The sequence below is a fragment of the Chelonoidis abingdonii genome, chromosome 20 (genome assembly GCF_003597395.2).
Source record: "Chelonoidis abingdonii isolate Lonesome George chromosome 20, CheloAbing_2.0, whole genome shotgun sequence".
Classification (NCBI taxonomy): domain Eukaryota; kingdom Metazoa; phylum Chordata; order Testudines; family Testudinidae; genus Chelonoidis; species Chelonoidis abingdonii.
The window spans coordinates 8,876,849-8,903,121 of record NC_133788.1 but is presented as its reverse complement, the minus strand read 5'-3'; the positions used below and the strand labels follow the sequence as shown (position 1 = coordinate 8,903,121).

The window sequence follows — 26,273 nt, the reverse complement described above, 5'->3', positions numbered from 1 at the left end:
TTTAATCTTTCCAACACCCCTGTGATGGAGCCCAGTGCTATTATCCTTCTGTTACAGATGGGGACCTGAGGCACAGAGAGACAAAGTGTCTTCCTCAAGGCCACAAAAGAAACTTGTGGTAGAGCAGGGGCAATGAACTTTGGTCTCCTAAGTTTCAGGCTAGCAACATAGCCACTGGGCCATTCTTTCTCTTTGGACCAGATTCTGCTGTCCTATCGTGCTGTGTAGCTCCATTAAAGTCAATGGACCAAATTCATCACCGATGTAACTCCACTGAGTTGAATGGCGTTTTGACAGGAATGCACTAGTGAAAATGCAGTCAGGCTGTGGGCAAATGAGTTGTGCTTATTTAAAAAAAAAAAAAAAAAAAGAGCATCTACACACACAAAATCAACTGTTACACATTGCCTCTGCCCAGGAAATCAATGGGAATTTTGCAGTTAGTTTAAATAGGAGCAGGATGGGCTTCTTACACTGGATTCTCTTTGGGGCAGATAGCTGTCACCTGCTTCGCTCATCTGTCCTACAGCACTGGGATCCCTAGCACTCTGTGAAGAAGGACAGGATGAGGCTATCGCTTACTGGCTGCTGACCCCCTTCATCTTTTCCGTAGTGAGATGAGATGAGCAGCAATTTCATTGTTCTAGTCTGAAGCATAGGGCTTAGAACTAGCTTCTGTTGCTTGATTGAATGTAAATGTTTTAGGAAACAGAGATTCCAAGGCGCATTCTTTTTCATTCCATCTGTTTAATTTGGTTGTTGGCTTTTTGTCTGTTTACCTTCCAGCTGTAATGTGCACAGACTCAAACAGTTCCCCGTGAAGCCCCCAAATATACAAAGGATGCTGATGATTTATGAGTAACTATAGAATGCATCTTTATTTCATGGCAGAAGGATAGTGGAATAAGGCAGCAATTATAATTAGTTGCATATGGATTGAGAAGGACTGGTTTGGCCTGTTTAGAATTCATGTATGGAGAAGTGGATTTTTGTCATATTATTCCTAAAAATCCTTCTCCCAAACACACCATCTTTTGGACCTGACTCTGCAAGCTGCAGCTGACCTCCTGGGCATAGAAGTCAGTGGGAGTTCAGGATTGAGCCCAGGGCAGTCATGTCAGTTGGGGAAGTTCAGTCCAGGTGTGAGTATTTGACAAATGAGGGTCTAGGGCTGTGATTTTCAGAGGGACCTAAGGGACTTAGGTGTCCAGCCCTAGAGTCCGTATTTACTATTTGCATCAGCTGGTGGTGAGGGCATTTAATGTGCAACACTGTTTAGTTTTTATTGAAAGTTCCCCCTTTCCCTTGATTGCTTGTTTCTTGAAAAAGTCTTGAGGTGTGTATGTGTACAGGTATAGTTAGAGAAGTAGATAAATTAAGGTATGTACATATATGTGCTCAGAGCAAGTCTAGCTGACGCGGTGGTTAACATCCATGGCCTATCTCCCTTCAGGCTACCAATGTCTCTAACATCAGTGGGACAGAATGTATGTTAGCAGCGGGTGAGGCATCTGCTGCTGTAGGCAAAGCTATAGGTCCAGTATTTTCAATTGTACTGTGTATCTTCTAACTTTAGAAACTGAGCAGTTAGTTGCTCTGATTGGGTTTTGGTGTGGCCGTGTGCAGTGCCAGGTATTTCATTTTAAAGTGAATGCACAGCTGTAATATCCCAGTAGTGTTGCGCTGAATTACAAAACTCGTTGACATTTCTTAACCACCTCTGCAAAAAAACTGACCTGTAACAACTATGGTAGCCAGTTATATAAGGTGTGGAGCCTCCACAGTGGAGGATGCTCTTGAACAAATGGAAGGGGCGTAATTCACATTTCATGTAATTCAGAGGCATGCCAGTAGTATTGTTTCCAGTGCTCATATTAAAGGCACAATTCTGTAAAAGAAATCACCAGTTGCTCGTGCCCTTTACTCATTTATGCTGGATAAAGGTCGTCTCAGATTTGTTGTTTTGTTTTGTTAGGGAATTGTTTTATGATGGGATTCGGAGCAAACTGTAACACAAGTGTTGTGTTCAGCGATCGGACAGCCTTTCAGGACTGCCTGTGAAATGGCTAATGAAACCACATTTAAAATACCTAGGATTGTTCTTTCTCAAAATCTGGTATACTTGCTGTGTGCTTCAAACTTGATTTTATATCATTTTGTTGCTTATTGGTTTAAGTTTATATTAGTATTGCGTGCTCGCGCGCGCTCTCTCTCTCTCTCTCTCTCTCTCTCTGAAGGTAAATTAAGTTACTGTAACACATCATCCAAGTCTGTCTAATGTGGTGACAGTGGAGAATTCCACCAACTGTTGGGAAGCTCAAAATAAAAACATGTTGTTTGTGTTCTGCTTAGCCTCCGCAGAATATAGCTCTGTGGCCTGGCATAGTCCAAAAGCTGAAATTAGTATAAGCACGTTCCGTTCCCTCAGAGCCTGTAACTTGGCAAACACAAATCTGTCAAGGTTTCCCTTATGCTTCCCATTGACCCAGAGAGACAAGTGAATTGATGATGACGGGGTTTGCTAAACTGCTTGACTTTGAATTCACTTCATTTTTTGCTGTAGCTTCATGAGTGTGAAAGTGAAGCAAAGCTGCCGAAGTAGCAAATGCAGTGTAGATGAGCCAAGAGAGTTTTCTTCTGGAGGAAGCTCAACAGTAGTGTCCATGATTTGTGCTTAGCAGTTTGTAAAATACAAAGAGATACAGAAAGTGTTCTTAAGCCGCCAAGTTGGCTTCTTGGACCTACTGTGGTTAGCATTGCTATGCATCATATGCAGTGTCCTGAACAAATTCTAATTTTAAGACCAATTCATTTTACACAGCCATATGTCCTTTGTTTGATAGAGAAGGAAAAGCTCTGGAACCTTCCACATATTAGGAGACCTCTTTTTCACATGTAGGGTTCGTAAGAAAGCATAAGATGAACTGTGTGTGTATAACAGCGCCTGCACAAACTGAAGTGCTCCCAGGATGAATTCCCATATTCCATATCTGGGCCAGTTGCTGGAAACGTTTCAGCCAGATGTGCCTGTGTCAACTCTGGTTGCTTTGGATGGCATGTTTGTTAAATACTTAATTGAGACTGGACAGCATTCAGCTTTTCTTTCCTTCCTTTTGAAGGTTGTCTAAATGCAGAGCGATACAATGGAACACAATCTAGCATCTGCTCAGTAGAACCAGAATGGCAAAAATGCTTCTGTCAGACATGCTGAAATTATACAATATTTCAGTGGGAGTCTTAGGAGTCTTGCCAGATAGACAGTGTGCCTTCCCCGTAGCAGAGCTACCTGTTCCAGTTGTCAGGTAACTTCGCCTCTCTCTGCCACCTCCCAGTTCTTAATAGGAACAGTCATGGACTCAGCAGCGGGAGAAAGGAGGAAACCTCTTATTTCTGCAACAAACTCCTCTTGAGTTTCCCCTTTCTTCCCTCTACAGCCCACATCTCTAATTCCTCAACTTTGCTGACTCTGACCGTGATGCTAGGTAGAAGAGTGCATTGTATCCTTTCCAAGTGAAAGGTGTGTCTCTGTAATATGCCCTCTTCCTGCAGATAAGATTGTGCATTTATAGGGGGTCCTGAGAAACCAACGTATTAATTGTGGATAGTTGTATGTTGGCATTGAAAGGGAGGTGGTTGTGGAGCTGAGGAGGCTATGATGGATCTCAGTGTTACCATCAGGATGCTATGGAATATGAGCTAAGGCTGGGGCAGATGTGAGCGGTGCCTTTACTGACTTCTTTTTTTCCCCCTCGTCTGTGTGTTGAGGGAAATTACTTGGGCAACATTGACTCAAAACAGATGAACTGATTTTGATGGGAAAATGTGTAGAGAGAGAGACACACATTCCAATGTTCCCTTATTCCCTATTGCCAAGCTTCCCCTGCCTACTTTAATTTACCTCAGTCAAGACCTAAAGCTGTCCTTAATTTTCCAGAGCTAGGCTTCCCCTCTGCAGCAGCTGCTAATCATATCAGCTTGTGTGCTGTGGTTTTGTATTGTGCGCTGATTGAACCAAGAAATGCCGAGGTGTGAGAGAAGCTTGTATGCCTTCTTCTTTAATCAAAGCTCTCCACACTTTTTGATTCCTAGGCAGTTAGGAGCTCAGCTAACAATTATTCCCCCCATAAAACTCAGAGGTGCCAAATTTGTGTTGTGACCAAAATAAGAAATCAAGCTGTTGGAGCAAAAGGGAGAGTTTATTATTTACCCTCAGGATTTCCTGTTTGCCTGCAAACACTCAATCCTGTACTCCCCATATAGTTTAGTGGACTTAGCTGTATGGTTCATTTAGTTTTTTGCTAACTCATTGACTTGATGAAGTGAGTCTAAAATTACTGCAGAACCACCTCAGAAGACACTAATGTCTTTCAGCCTGTAGTAGCTCTCAAAGCTTGTGGGGCCAGTGGAAGATGAATGGCTTTGTAATTCTCTTCCATTTTGTGTTCCTTGCCTTTGGAGCATTCAGCAATCTGCTTTTAAACACACAATAAAGAAAGCAGTTGGTTGTATTCACAGCAACATAGGTCATAGAGTGGGAAAGCAGTAGCAGCACTGGGCACCTGCAACCCATGCTATCAAGGGGGACCTCAAGGCTGCAAGGGGGGCCGCCTGATACAGTGACATGATGTACTGGAGCTGGAACATGCCCTACCTTTGCGCTACAAAATGACATTCTCCATGTGGCATGACCTCACATGCACTGTACGTGCGAGGTCACACCTCATGGAGTACTCAATAGTGTAGATCAAAATGGTATCCTCCGCACAGTTAGGGGTCCCAGAATTGAGCTTTGGGGGTGGAGGGGCCCACAGGACAAACACTGCTATCAACTGGATGGAACCTCTTGGACCATCAAGTCGAGTCCTCTGCTATCTCAAGCAACCCCGCTCAATTTATATTCTAAATTTGTTTACACCTAATTAAACTAGTACATTAAAGTGTGGTCAGGAAAGCGTACCTTATTCAACAATTCCCAACCACCACCACCACCACCCACGCGTATTCAGTGTTGTCTGCTTGTGTCAGAGACAAAGCGAGTTTGTCCCCATTTTTACTTGTCTGAGCAATGCAGTTCCCAAATGGCTGTGGGACAGCGACCCTGGGCTGTAACATGGCTCTCAGAGCATCAACAGAAGTGTTAAACTCAGTCCAACTGCAGAATCATTAGTGCTGGTGACGTGTAAGCCAGCAAGATAACTTTTTGATTCCAGGTTAAGTTTAGCAGCTGCTAGGGGTTAGGAAAACCTGTACACTGAATGGATATACATGGAAGTCACTGATATAATCATTGTGAACTCAAGAGTAATGTTTTCATGGTCCTAAAATGAGAATAGAAACACACTCTCTGACCTCCCTCCACCTTGAGCAAATTCTTACCCAAATGCAATATGTTCTTTCGATAATTCTTGCTTTACAACTGGTGGAAGAACTCACTTCCGTCTGAGATTCTGACACATGATTTCTGCAATGTTTTCCTGTTGTAGGTTACAAATGAAATGAACGTGCATTTCTGAACAATAAGGGATTGAGCATTGAGGCTTCTCCCTCGGGTTAGTTGATCCTCCAAAGTCCTGAGTGTTTCCAATTAGAGCTGGCTGACAAACAATAAATATCTTCCATGAGCATTTTTTAAAGAAATAGAAAAACATTCCCAGACACTTTTTGATTTTGGGGTTAAGTGAAAAATGTTATTTCAATTAAAAAAAATGTTTCAAATGTAATAATTTTTTTTTCTGATTTTGGCTTATTGGGGTTTTGTTTCCCCCTTTTTCCTCACCCTCTCTGCCCTCCCACCCCATCCCTGGGGAAGGGAGAAACCTTCCTTCCTCCCCAAAATTTTTACTTCATTTTGAGTCAGTTGAAATGAAAATTTATTTTGTTTCAACTACTTTTTAATTTAAAACACAAACATTTTCCCCTCAGAAATAAACTTTTCTAAGCCAACACATCACCCAGCTGTATTTTCTGTACCCGTAGTGGGAGCCTTCGACTCCTATTGACTAGAATAGCACCCTTGAGAATCAGACGCTGAATAACAAATGAGAGTACAGGAGTGAGATGGCTACACTCCTGTGGTCTGTCTCATACAGTGTTGAAGAGGGCTGCCAGGCAACTCGCCCTAAGAAACAATGGAGAAATGTCCAATCCGTGAAGTTCAGATGTAGAGTTTTGATTTTGGTCCATCTCTAGCAGATCTAGCCTAGGTGGTAAGTGGTGGTGTTCCCAGCAGAAACCACATAGCAAAGCTTACGTGAAATAGTGTATGTGATGGGGGGTCGGTGGGGAATAGTGGGGAAAGCTTTTCAGGTCAATAAATTCTACTGCAGGTCCATGCCCATGACAAGACATGGATAAAGCAGATGTGTTGCCTCCAGTATGTCCATGCCTAATCAACCACCACCACTTAATACATTGTTTTCATTTACTATGTGGGAAATTGTGTACATTTAACTGCTTCAGTAGTCTGTGGACAAATGCGAGATGAATGCAGTAACACCTAAGGATGCAATGCATTTGTTCCCTGCAGTGTGCGCCACGGTAAGTACTGCAGATATTTTGCCTGTTGACAGGCATGTTGTAGTGGGAGACTTTTTGCTCATACCATGCCTAATGGATTTATTTAAAACTAAGGAAGCCAGCACTGGTGGACCTTAGACCTTCTCATCCTTTCTTTGTGTGTCATTAAAGTTCTTAGTACATACCATGTTATCATGCTCCAGGCGTTAGCAAATGCCTTTCCTTTAATAGGTGAGCTTTATATTGAGTTTCGCCTCAGAGCGTGCTGAAAATTTATTTTTTCACTTAAGGTATTCATTTACTAGATATTTGCTAGCACTTGACTTTAATTTGGCTTCCGATTTCTCCTCTCAAATGTTGCAAGAATATTTCCCCCCTCCACTCCCCCAAGTGATTTTAGGCAAGGTAGATTTTCTGGCAGAAGGGAAGATGGAGGAAGCGTGTAAAAGCCAAAGTGGCATGTTCAAACTCGCCCTGCTAATTGCTTTTAGTGGGTATGTGTAAAAAATCTGGTGTGGTGAGTGAAACAAAGATCACGTTGTTGGCTTCACGTCAGGGGCAAAGATCTGGAAAATAGCAACACAACAGATCTTCTGCTTCGAGAGGCGAAACCACCATAATTTTGTCAGGACACCGTAAGTGTCACGACTTAAACTGAATACACATGTTGTTATGACCAAGAAAAGATTGTTTGGTACTTATGTTGCAAAATAGATGTTGAACTCTTCCACCATTGTAGGTTGTACTCATCCAACTTGGGAAGTCTAGGTTGACTATGTCTGGCTACAAAATAAGAAAAGGAAATTTTATCACAGTTACCAGTCATAATCATTTCAGGCTACTCTTAATCTTTCATTTGAATAATTATTTTGATTTGCCTGGGCTTGCGAGGTCCATACCAGATGGGATTGTTTTCTTGGAGACTTGAACCAGGGTTGATATTAATAAACTAACTAGGGTCCAAGCCAGGTTGACATTTTAAAACATTTGCATGTTTGGTAGGTTAGCAGGGTCTCTTCGCAAATGAAATCAATATCTTTCTTGTTTAATCCATCTCTCTTTCGAGGCTTTGTATATTGTGATAAAAGCGTCTTTTTTTGTTTTATATTTGCCCTTAAGGTTTTCACTGCCTCAGTGTTGTCGGTCCTATTGCTGTTGCTCTGCTGTCAGTAATGTTGGAGCCTATGTGAAGGTTTAGATATTTTCCCCATCCGCAGGCATGAATTACTGGAGTTGTGTCTTAATTCCTCCAATCAGTTGTTGTTGTTTATTATTTGTATTACTCTAGTGCCTGGGAGCCTTAGTCATGGGCCCCATTGCAGTAGGTGCTGTACAAAGAGACGGTCCCAACTCAGTTGTTGTCATTGACATCTATGCTTTAAGCGCATTGGTTACTAGATTACTAAATTTTAAGGTCAGAAGGGACCATTATGATCATCTATCCTGACCTCCTGCTTAATAGACTATGCAACTTTCCAGAATTAATTCCTGTTCAAAAATTCCTGCTTTGATGTGTCAGAAAATAACTAGTAGTGTTGGCCATTCATTTGGGAAAAAGTTGAACATTTTGTAATGAATTCGCAACTGTTATTGTAGTGACTCTCTAGGTGAACTTTGCAGCCGTTATGGGTTCAGCACCTGCTCTCCCACAGCCATGGATGTGAGACGGACTTGTAACCAGAACATAGGGTCTGCTCCTTTTCTCCAACCCTTTTCTAATTGTGCCATGAGATCTTCAATTTTCACTTGGACAGCCAGCGGGGGCTATAGAAGGGAAGTTGATGTAGTGTTTCTTTTGATGGATGGTCCTTTTAACAGAGTAGCAGGCTTCTAGTACTGCACGGCAGCGAGAGTTTTGGGGATCAGTAACTAAACCTGGTAAGATGTGAACCTGCAACCTTGAGGCCCCAGGCTAAGTGTGCTCCCAACTGACACCTCCATGAAGGGTCCTCTTTTGCCTTTGGAGTTAGTTGAGCTGCACATTTTCTTTGTTACTCTTGCCAACAAGGCAGATGAGTGTTTTGACTAGCAAATCAAGATGGCATTTAGAGACCGCTAATCAGTTCGCTCTTTGCAATTTTCATTGACTGTACAATATAGTAATTAGATGGTGTAAAGTACTTAACATGTTACACAAATGTGTCAAAATGTATTAACAGCATAAGTGTTCTTTGCTGCTCTAAATAAGTTTCACAGTACGTCATGCTAGAATGCAAGTCATGTCATTATTTTAAAAGCAGTGAAAAGATTGAGATTGCGAAGAGGGTTAGCGTGAGACTCTCTTCTTGCAGGATAAGATGTATTCTTACCATAATGTAAAGACAGATGCCTATAAATCCCCTGTTGCAAATACATGAATACAGACTGGAAGTTGCTACAAACAACACTTTTTTGATTGTTCAGCTCAGATCTTCTTGCTTGCTCTTCCGTTCCCATTCAGATCAGCCACGCCTGGGCCTGCTGTCTTCGATATGTGGAGATGCTGGCAGCTCACTTAATCCTGTGAATGCTGTTTTCCACAGACCAAACTGCTTGTCTCTTCTTCTCACGCTGCCCAGACAACAAACGTGCAGCATCATTTCTTTTCAGTCAAGAAGGCTGGACTTAAGACTTCCTCTTACAGCCATCTTCTGTGCTGATCTTTTGACTGCCCCACTGCTTCCAAAGCAGTGCCCCTAAGCAGGCCTGACCCAAAGCCCACTTGTGTCCTGTAGAATTCAGTGGACTTTGGGTCGTGTTCTAATTCCAGGTTCCATCCTACTAGCCAAGTCGTACTTACTCTGTTTTGGATCTGGGCAGGCTGGGAGAGCAAGTATCTTGGGGAGCCTCCCAAACCTAAGGCTCCCAATCCAGATCTGTTAGTAAGGCTGACAATAAACATGAATGCTTGGTTTGGTTTTCTTTCTCCTCACAAAGGCTAAGTGCTGTTTGAGGACCAAAATTATGTTGCTGCGACCCTAGGTGCGCTTTTCTAAAGTTTCAGTATTGCTTCAGCTTCCACACACAGTAAGTTGGACAGATTCAGTGATGTAATCTAATAATAGATTGGTCTACATGTACTGTGTTGCCAGAAAAAGACATATGTTGTCAGGCAGTCAGAGCCAGCAACAGTGCTGAAGTGGCAATGTGCTGACACATGAAGAAGGCAAAAATCCAGAAGAATCCATATATGGTTTGGTTATTAGTGTACTAAAAATATTCCCTCTGAAATGTTTTCTCTCCACACTCACTTAGAGATACTGATGACCTGATGTCTTCTGTCTTCCTCTCCTTTATTGGCTTCAGTGTGATGTTTAAGGATGCTGCTGCTATTCAGTTCTTCCTGAACTGGTATAAGGTGAAAGAAAGATCCTCTGTATATATTGGGTGGAGGATGTATGATGTACAACACAGCATGTGTCACTGTGCAGGAGAGGAATCCAATGTAGGGGTTCATTGTATCACTGATGAGTCTCAAAATGAAGCAAAGTCAGTCAGATGAGACTTCTGAGGGGTAAAAATGCTTACATCACTCTCAAAATCAATGTAGATCCTAGTTATAGAGTATCTAATTTAAGCAGAGCTTTTTGGTTTCTTTTGCCACTGTGATGGTAAAAGTTTTCTCTGTGCAGTATTTATCATGCAGAGTTTTCAGTTCAGAAGTTTCCTTTTCCCTTTGTACCAGCGGAGAAGGTATTGTACCTTGAGCTTCGTGGATGTGCACCATATACCACAAGACTAGTAATATCTTTGATAGCAGTAAAAAAAATGATCCGTGTTTTAATTGTGACTGCTGTATGCTGCTGACTTTTTTTTTGAGGCTTTGCTGTGAGGGGCGAGTTGGGCTTAGGATATGGTATATGGAAATGTCAGTTTGTGACTCACAGGATGAATGATGTAAGGGCCAGTGATGGTCAGGTTTCAGCTAGACCCGTTCTTTGAATGTCATCACTTTATTTAGACATGTGCAGAGAAAAATGGCATCTGCCAGTGCAATTTCTGGTGGAGCAGGCAATATTTGTGTGCTTGCATTAGAGAGAACTCAAGAGCAAAACTCCCCTAGAAAGGACTTCCACTGTAAGAAACTTTTTTCCTGCTTTATGACCATCTCTTCTCTGTATTCAACATGCACGTGTCAAGGAGGGCTGTGGAGTAGCAAAGCACCAGCAAATCTTAATCTGCGCTAGCATGTAGAACTGGCCTTTGTGGACCCTGAAGATACTCACTCAAAGTTCCCTAGTTAATGTGGTAGTCCCTGTAACAGGACTATGTTAACGTATACTAGAGAACTTTTAGAATGTGCCAGCAGAGTCCATGCAGGCTAATTAGCATGTGACACGCTGGCATGGCTAAAATTTATGCCCTTCTCGTGCAGGCTAAAGCACTGTGTAGAGGATCCCTAAGAAAGTTTGGAATTTGAACTTTTTTGGAACAGACTTTATTTTCACGTAACGTTACTTGTTCGCTTTATGGCTCTTGCCTTTTTCCTCCTTTCCTCCCTCTTCTCCCTCTCCCGCCCCCACCTCATTCTCCTTTTGTCTCAGACTCTTGTCACCCTGTATTGCCCTTTGCCAAGAAGTCACCAGGAGACTGGAATGACTCAAATGGTAATGACAAGTATTGATATCACAGATACAGGGCATGATTCTGATGTTCTGCCCAGGTAGCACTGCGAGCATACTGTTAATAAAGATGGAACCAAAACAAAGCAAAATTGGTCCGGTCTGATCTGAATAGAGACTTGCAGGTATGTTGTCGTTTGGTCACCAAATTCTTCTCTTGATTTGGTGTGAGTCCAGTCAAGAAGCTAGCCATGTTGCAATTGACACCAGTTGGCAAACTCTGTGAAGGACTAAATAGAAAATGGAAACTGAATTAGTATCTTCCCATCTCAGGTCTTTTCCTCCAGATCATGGTTGAGGCACACAGGCGGGTGGAAGGCAAAGGAAGTTTGTTCTCTGCCTGTGTTACCTCCATCCTGTCGATAAACAGAAAACTGATCTCCAATCAGTTGTTCCAGACATTTTATCCATATCAAATTCATACAGTGAATATAAGCTGAACATTTATTTAAGCTTTAGTTATAAAGTACTGTATGAAAGAACCAAAAAAAAATCTATAAATCCAAGCTGCTGTAAAGTGAATCCAACAAGAACATCCCTTACCTGCAAAATGTGTGTGTGTGTATATGTGTGTATACGTGTATATATGTATGTATATATAGTACGTTGAGTGTGCATATACCCTTTCCAGTTTTGCTAGGTGGCGTCATAATGCATTGTAACTTGTTTTATGCATCGTAATAAATTTACTTGGCCAGAAATCAAAAGTTTCCTTTATAAGCAAGATTAAAAAATCCTTTTGAGACCTTAATTCATAGATATCCAATGTTGTGTGACAACTCTTTCCCTTAGGACAATAAATCTAGTCTGGGGTGATACAAAGGAGAGCACGAGGTCTCATAGGCAGGTTCAAGATTACTAATTATAGAGGAAGTTGTTAACAGCACCTACAGTTAGGCTAACACTTTCCATTTATAAAACATTATTTTTATACTCTCTCTTTTATTAGATATTCTATCGCCTCCATTGTTGCAGTAGATAGACCTTTCAAATTTGGCAGAAGGAAAGCCCTGGGGCTAGAGAAGTGCCTTTTCTTTGTCCCTCATAATTCCTTTCAAGTTTTGCTGAGCTATTAGACTGTTGAAAATCACCATTTCCTTTCGGTTCCTTGCATTTCTCAGGAAACATTCTGGCAGCTTGTCAGAATAATCACTGACCATGAACATTCTAAGGCTGAACACCTGCCACCCAAAGCAGCAGCTGCAGATGCTCCACTGGAAATGTCCAGGAATTGCCAGAGCAGCTGTTGCATGGGAAAACTGGGCCAGATTACCCAAACCAAAACCAGCACATGCCTTCAGTGACCCATCCCTCCATCTGGGGGCACCACATGGGGAAGTGGAGAGAGAGTGGTTGGGCCTAGATCCCCCTGACCACTCAGCAACCCATCCCTATCCCGGGATAAGAGTGTCTTGTCTGACAGCTAATGTAGTTAGTCCTGCAGCTCATGTGGTAGCAATCAGTGCTGAAGATTCATGATTCAGATCTTTGCTCATGATAGTGCAGGATGATATGGTTCTACATAAGAAAAAAAAATTGTACCTTCTTCCTAGGAAATTACATACAAAAAACTATGTTAAAAGAATATTACTGAAGAACTAGAAGTCAAGCACATGAAATTTAGAAAATGCCAGATTTAAGGTTGCTTGTGCATTCTTAACTCTGTCACCTTCTGCCTATGTACTATGACACAGTCATTAATTACATGATCACATATTTTTTTCCCCAAAGGGTCCTGCCTTCTCCAGTGCAGATGTTGGATGACTTAGGGGTTAGAAATAACTTGGCCAAACTTAATGAACATGGTCAATCTTAAATCTAGCATTTCCTAGCTTTTGAGTATTTAACTTTGCAACCTAAACAATGTTTATAATAGGATTTTTTGTATGTAGTATGTGTATCTTATGCCTAAATAGCTTAAGATTATGATGATTAAAATCTACTTCAAAAAATATAATTTGGGACATTTCAAACTAAAACATTAGTCTAGGTTCTGATCTCGATTTATGCCATTATAAACTGGATTAACTACTTTTTTCAGTGGACAGTAAAACCAGAGGAGTTACTTGAGGTTTACACTAGTGTTACTGAGATCAGAATCTGGCACTGTATTTGCCAAAGTTAGCAAAACCAGTACTCTAGTTTTTGTTAAGGCTGTATAGAATATTCCACGAGAAATTAAAATTACTCAGAATTTGCAGTATTTTTGATTACTGGCAGTGTTCACAAATATTCATACCTGGCTATATTGAAGTCTGTGAAAATATTGGGACACTTTTTTTCATGTCATAGAGCAGGTTGAAATTTTTTTTTTTATTTGCATGAAAAATGCGGACCAATATTTCCCCCCATGTTTGGGGTCAAGAAGAGACAGATTGACAGAGACCCTGGGCGTTTTTTTGCCTTCCTCTGTAGCATGGGACATAGGTCACTTGCAGGTTTAAACCAGTGTAAATGATGAATTCTCTGTAACTTGAGGCCTTTAACGCATGATTTGAGGACATCAGTAACTTAGCTAGAGGAGTGGGTGAAGTTCTGTGGCCTGCAATGTGAAAGAGTTCAGACTAGATGATCATGATGGTCCTTTCTGACCTTAAAGTCTGAGTCTACGAGTGACAGTGTAGTGAGAGAGAATTGTATTGCTGCTCCACACTGTGATTCCTATGGGAGAAGAGCCCATATTTGAATGATGCAGCGTAATATGACGTAATATGGGAAGCAACCAGATAACGTCTGGATTAATTCATTGAGTCTAGAGACTGTTACACGCGGGTGTGTGTGTATGTGAGAGAGAGAGAGATCATGGCATGCTGTAAATTGTTTTTCATTTACGTATCCAGAATGGCAGATCCTAAAGTTCTGTTTATTTAATATACTATGCTAGGGATGACAGTGTGTTTGGTGCTGCACAAAATGGAAAGGCTGTGCATCCGATGACTTGCAGTGTCAAGACAGGCACAGAGAAGATAGGGTCCTTGTGTTTAATTTAATGCTGCTGTTGTTGACTCAGCTGTGCTGAGAATCATAGATGAAGAGCAAATCATTAGGAGGTCCTGGAATGAGGGAAAGGAAAGTGGCTTGGCAGATGGAGTTGCCCCATGCAGAATGCCCTCCCAATGTGGAAAAGGGCTCTGAGATGGGAGGAGGAGGAGCTGTCAGGGCATCATTAGCAGAGTGGAGAGGTTCAAAGGTTCGTTTCAGGAGGTAGAACCTTGAAGCTTCGGACAAGAAATTTCAAACGTGATGCCATGGACAAGGGGGAGCCATTGGTTTTAAAGAGGGGAGTTACATAGTCAGATCAATGGACAAAGAAAAGGAAGATCGTTTTAGCTGCTATATCTTGGCTGGCTGACTGGCTGGCTGATGGGTCACTCGGCAGGTAAGTGGAACATCCAGGAATAGAACCCCTGGCCATAGGCTGGGCACACTGACTCCTTACAAAGAGAGCAGGCAGTTTTGTGGGTACCGTCTCAAACAAACATAAATAACTCCACTCAGTCCATTGGCTAATAGAGCTGCTGTCCTGTTCCCCTATGCAGGTGCAAGTTCTTCAGTCTCACGGAAACGCCAGAGGATTATACGATCATTGTGGATGAAGAGGGGTTTCTAGGTAAGTCGCAGCACCTGCTGCTTTCTACTCTAAGCTGGGGGCAGAGGGATGCATGTTCACTGTTTTGTCATTCTCCTGATCAGACCATAAACTGAAATGTTTGTACAACGGTTCTGTTTGTAAATACCAGAAACACAGTTATGAAAGATGCTTTGATCATTTAAGCATCCTGTTTCTGCTGCTTCGCTGTAAAAGATGTTTAACATATGGAATGTGAATAATTTGTAGTGCAAGTTGCCAAGTTAAAAAAAAAAAAAAAAAAAAAAAAAAGGTGGAATATTGGAGAGCTTTTTTAAGGGAAGGGTGTTAACCAGAAAACCACCCCATACAAAGTGGTGGTGGACTTCTGGAAATGCAGTGTTCAGTCTTTAACCAACCCAGAGCACCCCCTCTTGCTGTGCCATGGCATTTCTGCTCCCCTCTTCTGCTCGATTCTTCTGTTGTCTGGTACAGTGGTGGCTTGGCTCTGCAGCCAGGTCACATTCTAGTTCCACCCCTTCAGGGGTATCTGTGTCCCAAACAAATAACGTCCGACAAAACAGCGGGAATCAGCACGCTGTCTTCCGCCCTTCCTGGGCTCCTCTTGAGTCTCACTCTTCGTCTACAGCAGTGGCTCATAGGGCTCCTCTCAGGAGTAAACCAAATGAAAATGCAAATGAAGCCAATTTCCTCACCCCAGGCTTGAGCGTTTAAGGTATCCCTACAAAGCGTTTCGAGGTGAGCCACCCAAGCACGAGTTGACAGTCAGGCTAGCAGGGCTCGCATTAGCGCTGTAAAAGCAACTGTGTAGACAACGCTCTGAAGCGTGCAGGCTGGAACTCGGGCTCTGAAGACCACTCCTCTGCTTTGGCTTTAGAGCCCAAGCTGCAATGTCAAAGCACTTGTACACAGCTATTTTGAGAGCGCTAGTGTGAGCCCTGCTAGCATAAGTCTGTCAACCTGGGCTGGGAGTCTTGCTCTCGTTCACTCCAAAATGCTGTGTAGACGTGCCCCATGTCCATATTAACTTCTCCCTCCATCTGGCTTCTCTCAGGCCCTTCCCACAGAGAGAGAACTCTGGACCCATCTCCCTCCTGGGACGACTCCTCCCAGCTGCACTGACTGGATTGCTTCCTTTGAACTCCCTGAGCCTGAGGCATCCAGAAGGTGTAACAAGGCGGAGCTAATGCAGCTCTCAGACTCTAATTAACCCTGCCTCGATTGATGTGGGGTTTATACACCTCATCACAGAAGACTACAGTTACCTGCATGTTACCTACTGAACTAGTTCATTATCAGCTCCCCATGAACATATCAGATCTTGCGCCTCCTTATTGCCCTGAGCCCCCCAATCAAAAGAAGTACGCGAAGATAAATATTTTATAGCCTCCACACCTATAAAAAGCCAAGAAATAGCTAGTTAACTCCTCATCCAACCCTTTCAATCATGTCACCTTCTCCATCTCTGCCATCCACACTACACACGCTACCTCCTTCCACGCAAAATGTGCTGCCTTCCACCTGACCATGTGCACTGGGCAGAAGTGCATGTTTTCTCACTGGAATGTTTCATCAACTCTGTGTTGCCAAAAGTGTGTTTGTGAGCTGTAGTTGTTTATTTTAAGCGTGTGGTGTTGGACAGTTGCTTAATGGAGGGAACGGTTTGGCTTTGTAAGTGGAAATAATTTGTAATGGTGTTTATCATTTTGAGACGTTTTTATTTGCAGCAGTGTTATTTAGGTGATAGAATGAGGAAGTGTAACACTGCTATTATTAATATTTTTAACAGCTGCTCTTTGCGGTTGCACTTAAAGGTTACACAATTTGCAAGTTTGAAGACAAAATTCAGTCATTAAAGTCTGAAACAGGAATTTATTCTCTATAAAACTTTTAACTATGGAGTTGCTGCAAATGCTGCCATAATATTTAGGAGTTTTTGTGAGTGCTTATGGCTTAAGAATCAAAGCATTAGGAGGAAAAATTAAATTGCATGCCATCGTTATTAGTGGTAGATTAATAATGTGTAGCAAATGATTATTTCCATGAATTACACCCTTTTTATAAAAGCAGTCATGAACAGATCACAGTTTTCTTGATTGTGAATTGTTGGTTTAAATAATTTCATTAAGTATTCCCTGGTCTGTAAAAGTGTTCATGAGAGAGGTTGGTTTTGATGGAAGATGCAGGTCAGACAGTACTGTTCTGTTCCCTGATAGGAAGAGTGTAATGCCTCTGTTTGTGTTTCTAGAGCAGATGTTCACTGTAACTGATTCAGAACGTGTTTCCTATGAATGTTCTGTAGTGTTTGTATTGTGGTGGTCCCCAACTGAGATTTAACCCTCAGCAGAGTAGCATATAATCCTTGTCCCTGAGAAACTTAGTCTAATGGGAGAGACAGACAAAAGGTAAGGCGGGGAAGAGATGTGCTAAAGATCATAGAGCTCCCCGGTGTCCAGAGCCTCAGTCTAGAGCCATAATCGCTAAACCATGCTGGGTTTCTAAATCTGCTGCAGTCGATGACATGGCCATTGCCAGGGCTGCATATGTGGCAGTAATATCCATATGGGAGTGGTTCTTTGGCCTGGTCTATACTGAGGATTTGCCCCAATTCCAGTCATTGGTGGCCACAGCCCAGGCGCTATAATTGCACCAGTACAACCCCTGGTCTAGGTGGGGAAAGTTTCTGTTTGCACTAGTGAAAATTACCCTTGCTTGAAACTGGAGTAAATGCAAAATAGCAGTTTTGCCTGTCTATAATAGGAGTTGCACTGGAGTAATTATACCAATGATGTAATCAGAGCAAATCCTCAGTTTAGACAGACCCTTGTCTTCAAGTAGCTTTGTGAGTCAGTGTTACCCCAGGACACCTCGGTGAGTCAGACAGTGCCACCACATTCAAGTAGCAGTTCTTTCTGATATGATGATTTGGACTTAATTTCCACTTCACAGGCATATTGGTGCTTTCCTGGTTTCCATACATGTGCATATCTGCTGATGACTGTCCTACTAACACTGCATCCTCTATAACGTTTTGGGTTCAATGACAATGGATTAAGTGATGGCAGTGGTATCAAGAGGATAATTATAATGGCATTTTAGCCTAGACAATCTTGCATGCATCCATCCATCCACACATACATTTGCTCTTTCTCTATATTTGAATATGTTGTCTGTGGCTAGCTTCTCCAAGCAAGTGGGTAACTGCATTCTGTATCCTCTATTACATCTAAATGGTATTTAAGGAGAGTCATAATGCAATAATCCACAAAGCGTGAGTCACTCCCAGGCAAATTGCTGTGGATGTGTCACCAGTCGGAGACTGAGGAAAGGTGTTTTGGCTCCTGATTGCCCCTGCAATTCCAGAAGCAACTGTGAATGCAAAAGTATCCCCACCCTACAATCTGTTGGATGAAAGGGGGAGACAGATACCCTAATTTCTTCCTGCCTTACTCACAACTTCTGTCCCCCAGCTCGTTAATATCACCTCTGTCTTGTCTGAATTGAGTTCAAATACTTAGTCCTCAACCATATTCCAGTCTCAGCCAGGCACAGTGACAACAAAGACACTGCACTATCTGGGCCTGATGAAAATGAGACCAAGCTGCAGGTAGTCATTGTATGGATGGCAATTCATGCTGAACCATGTCCGTCTCTCCCCCATCAAAGACACAGCAAACAGGTGATATCATGAAACAGGGCCTCACAAAACCCAGTGGGACAGAACTCACCTTCTGCATCTCTGAGAAGAATGAAAGGGAAGCACTCCAAAGCAATACTGCCTACCCCAACTGGGAACTGGGTGCCAGTTACTAAAAACAGTATCGGCAATGGTATCCAGGGCTACTGACAGCTTGGCTGAATCGCTGCTGTGCCTAGCTAGTAATTGTCTACATGCTGTCAAAAGTCTGCAAGTTTCTGGCCAGCTCTCAACCCAGCACACAAACACACTGGGCTAGTGTCTGAAACTCAGGCCTCCTTCCTGAGGTTTTCCCATTATTGTCAAGGAATAACAATAACATCTCAGCCTAAGTTTCCTCTTGAGGTTACCTCTTTTACCATTGTCCCAGCTGGGTCCCTGTCCTGGGTCCCAGTTCCCTTGGTCAGGTTCAAAGCCTTTAATGTACCTGGGTTGGGGTAGCACCTATCTAGGATGGCTGTGAGGTTAAGCTGGCAGAAGAGCTTTACTTTTCTTCGCAGGGTCTTAGTGCTGCACTGATACAGCCTGATCAAGGATACGTGAGGACTTCAGTTTGTCTCACCATGACCTTCAAAGGGAAAATCAAAGACTAAAGACGTGGTTTTTTGTTTTTTTTTTTGTTGTTTTTTTTTTTGAATAGGGGCCTAACTTTCATTCATCTGGGAGATGCTTGCCTTCCTGTAGAGGGGCATTAAGAGTCTCAGCCTAAAATGGGCCCGCTACATCTCGTTTTGATTTAAGTATCTGTGACATGCCTGGATCCAACTCAAAGCTGATAGGTGGAATCTTTTCCCTTGGTGAGCAGTGCTGGCAGGAACTCCCCAAAGAGGAGCCGTCACGGGTTCTTTCCAGACATGGACCAACCTGCCACCAATCCCTGCCGCTGTTCTCCACAAAGTGGAGGATCTAACTCTGTCAACTGCCCTGGGCGAGATTTTGCAGATACAACAGCGAGGAGGATGTCCCATCATCCAACACCCTTTTGAGCCATCCAGACCTCTTCCACTGCTAACAGCAATCAAGAAAAAATTAGGCTGGAAAAATATTAGCAGTTTCAGCTTTGCTTTAGGTTAAGATTTTTGTAGGGTGTCATGTTTGTTAGCACTCCACACTTAATGATGTGCTATAATCACTGTTAACTGCTCTGACTAAATAAGGCATCTCAGGAGTTCGTTTGCCTGGGAATAGGAAGAGAGGCAGGCTAGTAAAGATGTCGTCGTCATCTCTCCACCTCAAAAAATGACTGTCGTTCAAACCCCTAACCTCCGTAAGTGTTCATTGTGATGGAATGAATCCACTCTAGTCTACTTCTTAGCTTTAATTCCCTGGTGGTGGTCTGGGGGTTATATAAACACTGATCCTGATTGGTTCCAGTGGTGGTTTCGTGGGTGGTTTCTTTTTACTGGGCAAAGTCCTTGCGTTAGACTGGTATTTCAGGGAGATAATGCGAGAAAACTCTGTGCCCGAGTTGCTGCTGAGTCATATTAGCAAAAAGAGTTTGATCATGAGCTTGTCCTGTTTGAAAACAGGTTGACTGAGTATGTCAGGGCCTCATGCATGTCACCTACAGTATATTCAGCACATGGTGGAAGAGGAAGTGCTATGCTTGGGAATATACATACACCATTACTATGCTTTGCATTTTTGTAAAGGTTTGGCTGGAAGCTTCCTGAGGTTGGTACAAATTCCTGTCTCCTCAAACACGCACACTAAGGCCAGATTCTCCACTGCTGCTTCATCTCCAATGGAGCTGCACAGATCTACACTAGCTGAGTGTGTACCCTATGCTGTCGTTACATCCTTAGGTTTTTTTCTTCAAGCATTTTAGCTTTCATGTTCTCTAAAAGGGAAAAACACAACTGCACATCTGGAGGTAGCAGCACTCTTTGACATCCTGGAAATGAGTTGCTAATGTTGCGTTCTTGTCCCGGAGATACCATCAAAATAGAATAATGGTGGTTTTGGTTGGGTTAGGGTCGGGGGGGAGGCTGTGTTTCCTGAAATGGAATTTCCAGTCAGCATTCATGCTGCAGCTTTTAGACAGTCTATCTGCTTTTTACTTCTCCATATCTAATACCAGCTGGCTTGTCTGCAGTTCTGTTCATTCTTTTTCACTTGGGAGTCCACTACTAGGTTTTAGTGATGGTTCTCCTTGGGTAGGTTTGAATGAAATGCCATCCATCTAGCCTCCAGTTTGACAATGCTCCTTTATCATAGCACAGCATGATGTGAAATGAAGACCAGAGTCACTGCCTGATCCGCCTTCTCTCCTAGATGCTTGAGCATAACTAAAGAATGGCAGTAACTGATGGGGCTTGTATAACTAGAAGCCACGGTATGGAGAAGAGAGGATCTAAAGTTTCTCCCTGTTGCATTTCTTCATGGAGGGTTTCTCTCAGTTCTCTTTAAGTCCAAATATCTCTCTGACTCCCCCCTTCACGTGACGAGGAGAAGGGATGGCATGTGGCAAGTCAGTTTTACAAGGAGCTAACTTTTGCTGGCCCTTCCCAACAGTTTTCACAGGTACTTATAGGGTCAGTATGGTGCCTACTCGCACATTTCCAGAATACCGGACATTTGGTACTTCCGGGAATGGTGTGGGCCCACGTACGATTTTGTCACAGTACCATATGGGGGAACAAACCACTCAAAAAGAGGGCTGTCCAGCTGAAAACTGTACAAAGGGCCTGCCAAAGAATCAGAGGAACTGGTATATAACTTCCCACTAAGTAGTGGGGTTTTACATCGTGTAGTCTATTGGTTTTCAACCTTTTTTGACTCACAGACTCCTAAAAAATTTCAAATGGAGATGCAGACCCATTTGGAAATCTTAGGCATAGTCTGTGGACCCTAATGGGTCTGTGGACCACAGGTGGAATACCACTGGTATAGTCACCTTGACAGACAGCCTGTCTGCGTATAGGCCACACGTGCCACCTGGGCTTTCACCACAGGTGGAATGGACAAGATTCCTTCTGAGGGCTTGTTAGCATCACTGTGTAATTTGGGTGGAATGATCGTGATGATGCAATGCTGCTTTGACCCAGTGGATAGCATAAGAGACTGGGAGATGGGAGACCTGAATTTATACCCCCTGCCTCCAACTTAGCCTTGCTATGTGATCTTGAACAGGACATTTAACCTCCCCTTGCATCACGGTTAATTAACACCTGTATCAACAGGGACTGTGATGGTCGATCACCTGGGTGATGCAGTTTGAGATCTGGAGAACCACGCTCATCATTTTCATGATGAGATGCTGTTTCCACAGCAAAGGTGGATGGCCTTTGAGTGTGATCATTACCTGCTGAAGTGATGGGCGGTGGCTTTGACCTCGAGGGAGTGTTGCAGGTGGGGGTGAGAATTAAAGCAAAGAGCTGGTGCGGGGAGTGCTCGGAGCTCACCAGAGGTGAAGGGTAATAGTGAATGCCAATTTGGGGTCAGTTCATGTGCTCCTGGGTTCTAGACTGAGACCACCAAACTCATTTCATGTAGGTCACTAAAGGATAATCACTCTGCTGGCCTGGTCTGGTTTTGAACAAGAGAGGGAAAAGGATCTCGTGGTTGAGACACTGGATTGGGACTGGGAAGATCTGAGTTCAGTTCCTGGCTCTTCCCCCAGATTTTCTGTGTGACCTTGGGGAAGTCAGTTAATCTCCCCTATACCTTATTTTCCCAGCTGAAATGGAGATGATAATCCTCATTTTCTCCCTCCCTTTTCCTGCCATGTTGAGATAGTAAACTCTTCAGGGCAGGTCTCTCACTTTGTGTTTGTACAGCACCTGACACAGTGGGGTCCCACTCTGTTAGAGCCTTGAGGCACTACCATATACAAGTTACTACAAACCAACAACAAAACAGCTATAAAGCTGGTTGGTGAAAAATCCTACAAATTTTGGAGAAGTGGGGGAGAGGGGGAGGTGTTCTTGACATTCACAAGTCCCAATACATGTCCTCAATATGGAAGTCACTCTACCTGGTTACCAGTTCTCTTCAGACATACTCTGTCCTAGGCGACCTTGGAGTCATGATCTGTCTGGTTTTTCTATTTTGCTTCCAGTGGCTAATTCAGTAACAGAAAAACATTGTGTTGCTTTCACATCCTTTTCAGTCCACTAGTAGAAAATGGATAGAAAGCCAGGCCAGTAAATTAGTACAAGCAGTAAGCATTATTAGTTCAGTTCATATTGTAAAAAAAGAAAAAAAATCTTCACAAGGGGGAAACAAGCTAGTAGATGAAGAGATGTTAAAAAAAAATGTTATCTTTTTTTTTCTTCCTTTCTTTCTTTTTGCCCAATAACTAGCCCTTTGTATCTCAGACACAGTTGATTAATTTGCCACCTGACATTTCTAACCACAAATTCCTTTCCCTGTTCACCACATTCTGGCTATTAGGAGTGTCTGTAAATTGGTAGGCAGAATATATTTTCTCATTTACACACTCTATCTCTCTGGTCTTTTCACTGACCTAACGTGTGTGTGTGTGTACTTTTGAAATGATGTGGTGGTAATGGTATAAATGCAAATTAAACTTGTTGGGAACTGACAAGTGACTACTCAGAAATGTTTGTTTGTCTGGAAAATTACTTTCCTCCCCCTGATATTTGTATGTGTTCTGCAGGAGGCATCATGATCTAGCAGTTAAAGCCCAGTGGCGAATCAGGATAATATGGATTACATTTTGTCCTGTGTCACCTTGGGAGGAGACTTAACTTCACCCTTCCTCAATTTATCCTGCCTGTAAAACTGAGATAAACTATCCTACCTCACAGTGGGATTGTGGTGCTTCATTAATGTTTGCCAAGATTATTTATTATGCTTGTTACCTTCCTCATAAAGTCTTTTGACCCATTTCCTCTCCTTGCCCCTATTTAAAGAAATACTGTACAAATAATAGATATTTTCACTGTTTCCTCCACCAGACGAGTGTGTGCTGATATCTATTTTTATTTCCCAACCCCAGTGAAAAAGCCAGACGTCTCTTCCTGAAGCACTTGGCTGGCCATGACTTCCTCCAAATCTCTGCAGTTTCCATACTCTTTTCAAAACTTAAGATAAATAGATGCCATGTGTATCTGCTCATCTATTCACTCTTAGGAATGAAGGACTTTAAAAAAGTTGTTAGAACTGAAATGGTGGAATGATTCATTGGGGATTTAGATATGTTTCTGGAAGAGAAAAAGAGGGAGACAATCCTGCATGTTTACCTAGTTAGGGTAGTGGTTGGCCATTTGTGTGCTGCTCCATTGGTGGATTTTTCTAGGCAGGGATTTAGAGGAGAGTGGATCCTTTTGTTTATATTTGCCATCAGTAAAGAGGCTATGGCTCACCAGCCTGCCAGCCTGATGGAAATGAGCCAGTCTAAGAGGATTATACTCTTGATGACTAGGAAAGGAAGCAGGTAGTTAGTGTTTTAAAGACCTTTCGTAATATCTGTCTCCATAGTGTATTTATGTGGCCCCCATTACTTGGGTATCTGAGTGCCTTACAATCTTTAATTAACCACTCTTCCTTGAATGTTCTCTTGCAACATTGGATAAGTCCTCATGATTAGTGAGCTGTTCCACTTTGTCTTTAGCTGTGACACTCAAGTACACGTAAAGCTTGTGTCTTTCACCCACAGAAGTTGGTCCAGTAAAAGATTTATTACCTCACCCACCTTCTCTTTATTATATTTATCCTGGCAGCATCCCTGTGAGGCAGAGCAGTGCCATTATCCACATTTTACAGAGGGGAACTGAGGCACACAGACATAGGTGCTGGAACTAGGGGTTGCCCCACCCCCGGCTTGGACTGGTTTCCATCACATAGAGTGTTTACAGTTTGGTTCAATGTTCTCAGCACCCCCATTGTATTGATTGCTCCAGCACACCTGCACACAGAGGCTAAGTGACTTGCCCAAAATCACACAGGAAGCTTGTATGAGAATTACATTTCGGTCTCCAAAGTATTGAGCTAGCCACATAGCTGCTAGAGCATCCTTCTGCCAAAGGGTGGACTGGCAAGAGGCTCTGCCGTCTGCCCTCTTGCACAGACAGGGGTTGTGTAACTATGGCAATTGCTCTGTGGGAGTTGAGGGCACTCAGCACCTTCCCTAATTTATTTACAGGCCTGTTCTTTAGGAGAGCAGTCTTGGATATGAAGGGGGCTTCCAGGCCTTGGGCTTGCTAAGGATCAGCATGCTTTGGTGAAAGTGACAAAAACTGTCCACTGCTGGCAGACTTGGGAACCCTCATAGGCCAGTCCTCCCTTCTGTCTGCAGCTGGATGGACCCTAGCAGCACTGCATTTCCGGAATTTCTGAGGTGATAAAACTCAGCACATTCATGCAGAGTTGTATTATCAACTTATGCTGACTTTCTTGCTGCAGTGAGGTATTTTTTCAGCACTTTTTGTCAGCCTAGAGTTTGCCTTTCCCTTCCGTGTGACTGAGAGCTTCTTAGCTCCATCTGATTATTCCAGTGCCACCCTTCTAGCACAGCAGGTTCCATCTAGTCTTACAATAGAGTCAGCAGTTTAATTATTTGGGTGTTTTTGACTTCAGAAATGCAGAGGACTATACTCAATGAATTTTGAAGTTCAGGCTAGCAGCAGGTAGCCTGTGCAAAGGCCATCAGCATGAGCCAATTCTTGTATAATCAAAGAACAGATTGGGGTGGGGGGGAATGTTCTCCTTCCCATGCACTGATTGCATGATGGCAGTATGTTGTCCCTTGGGCTGACCAGCTGCCCGCTCAGGCTTTGGCTTCAGTGGTCTTAGAAAATACAGTAGAACCGCAGAGTGAGTTACAAACACCAGAGTTACGAACTGACCTGTCAGCCACACATTTAGAACCGGAAGTACACAATCAGGCAGCAAGAGACCTCCCCCAAAAAGTACCGTGTTAAACGTAAACAACTAAAAAAATAATGGGAAAGTGTTTTAAAAAAAGATCTGAAAAGGGAAGGAAACTGTTTCTTTGCTTGTTTTGTTTAAATTAAGTTAGTTACAAGCATCATTTTTCTTCTGCATAGTAAAGTTTCGAATCTGTGTTAAGTCAATGTTCATTTGAAACTTTAGAAAGAACAACCATAACATTTTGTTCAGAGTTATGAACAACCTCCATTCCTGATGTGTTTTTAGCTCTGAGGTTCTACTGTACTGTTTTGATTTGGGGCTGAATCAGTTACCTGGATAGCTAAGTCTTCCTTGAAAACATTGCCCTGCAAACAGCATTATTGATTTTAATGACCAAAGAAGATAGTGTTATCCACCCGTCAGAAAAGGAACCAGAGTTCTTGGATTCAGATCTATCACTGACTTCTCTGTCTGACCCTGGGCAAAGTAGAAACAATTTGAGGAGGGTGGGGAACTCTGCTTTAAGAAAAGAATTGCAGCATTTCTTTTGGTTTTTATAATCTCATAAATTTTAATATTTGTATAAGTCTCATGTGGGATTCAACCACACAGTCCGCAAGGTTCAAGCCACACAAATGTTAAACCCCACCCTGCCAGGAATGTATTGGCTAATTCTTAGAAACAGTCTAGACTTACAGAATCTTTGTGCCAGTCCAGCAACATTTTGTCTGAAATGCCATTTATTTTTTTAAAATAATAATTTTTCTTATTGCAAAATATTTAATAGAAAAATAGAAGCTGATAACGGCAAGTTTTAAGAGTCAGACTGTATCTACTTCTTTCTTTTTCTTTTGATTTGTTTGCTAGAAACTGATTATGTACTTTTTTCCCCCAGCAATAACCCAAGAATATATATCCTCAGTGTCCCATCCCACGCTGTCCCACTAAAATCTGGGCTTGTTCATTCACTGGTGCTGCAACTCCGTGAGCAAAGCCCTTGCCAAGATATGTAGAGAAAGTTATGTCAGGAGGT

The 26,273-nt window shown here is 42.7% G+C and overlaps 1 protein-coding gene across 1 annotated transcript in view; it reads left to right on the top strand.

The window, feature by feature from the left end:
- Nucleotides 1–26,273, top strand: part of CASTOR2 (cytosolic arginine sensor for mTORC1 subunit 2) — a 162,802-nt gene that overhangs the window by 69,598 nt on the left and 66,931 nt on the right. Inside the window, exon 2 of the mRNA XM_032786929.2 lies at nt 14,657–14,727. Coding sequence (XP_032642820.1) covers nt 14,657–14,727 — 71 coding nt within the window. The remainder of the gene's footprint in view (nt 1–14,656; nt 14,728–26,273) is intronic.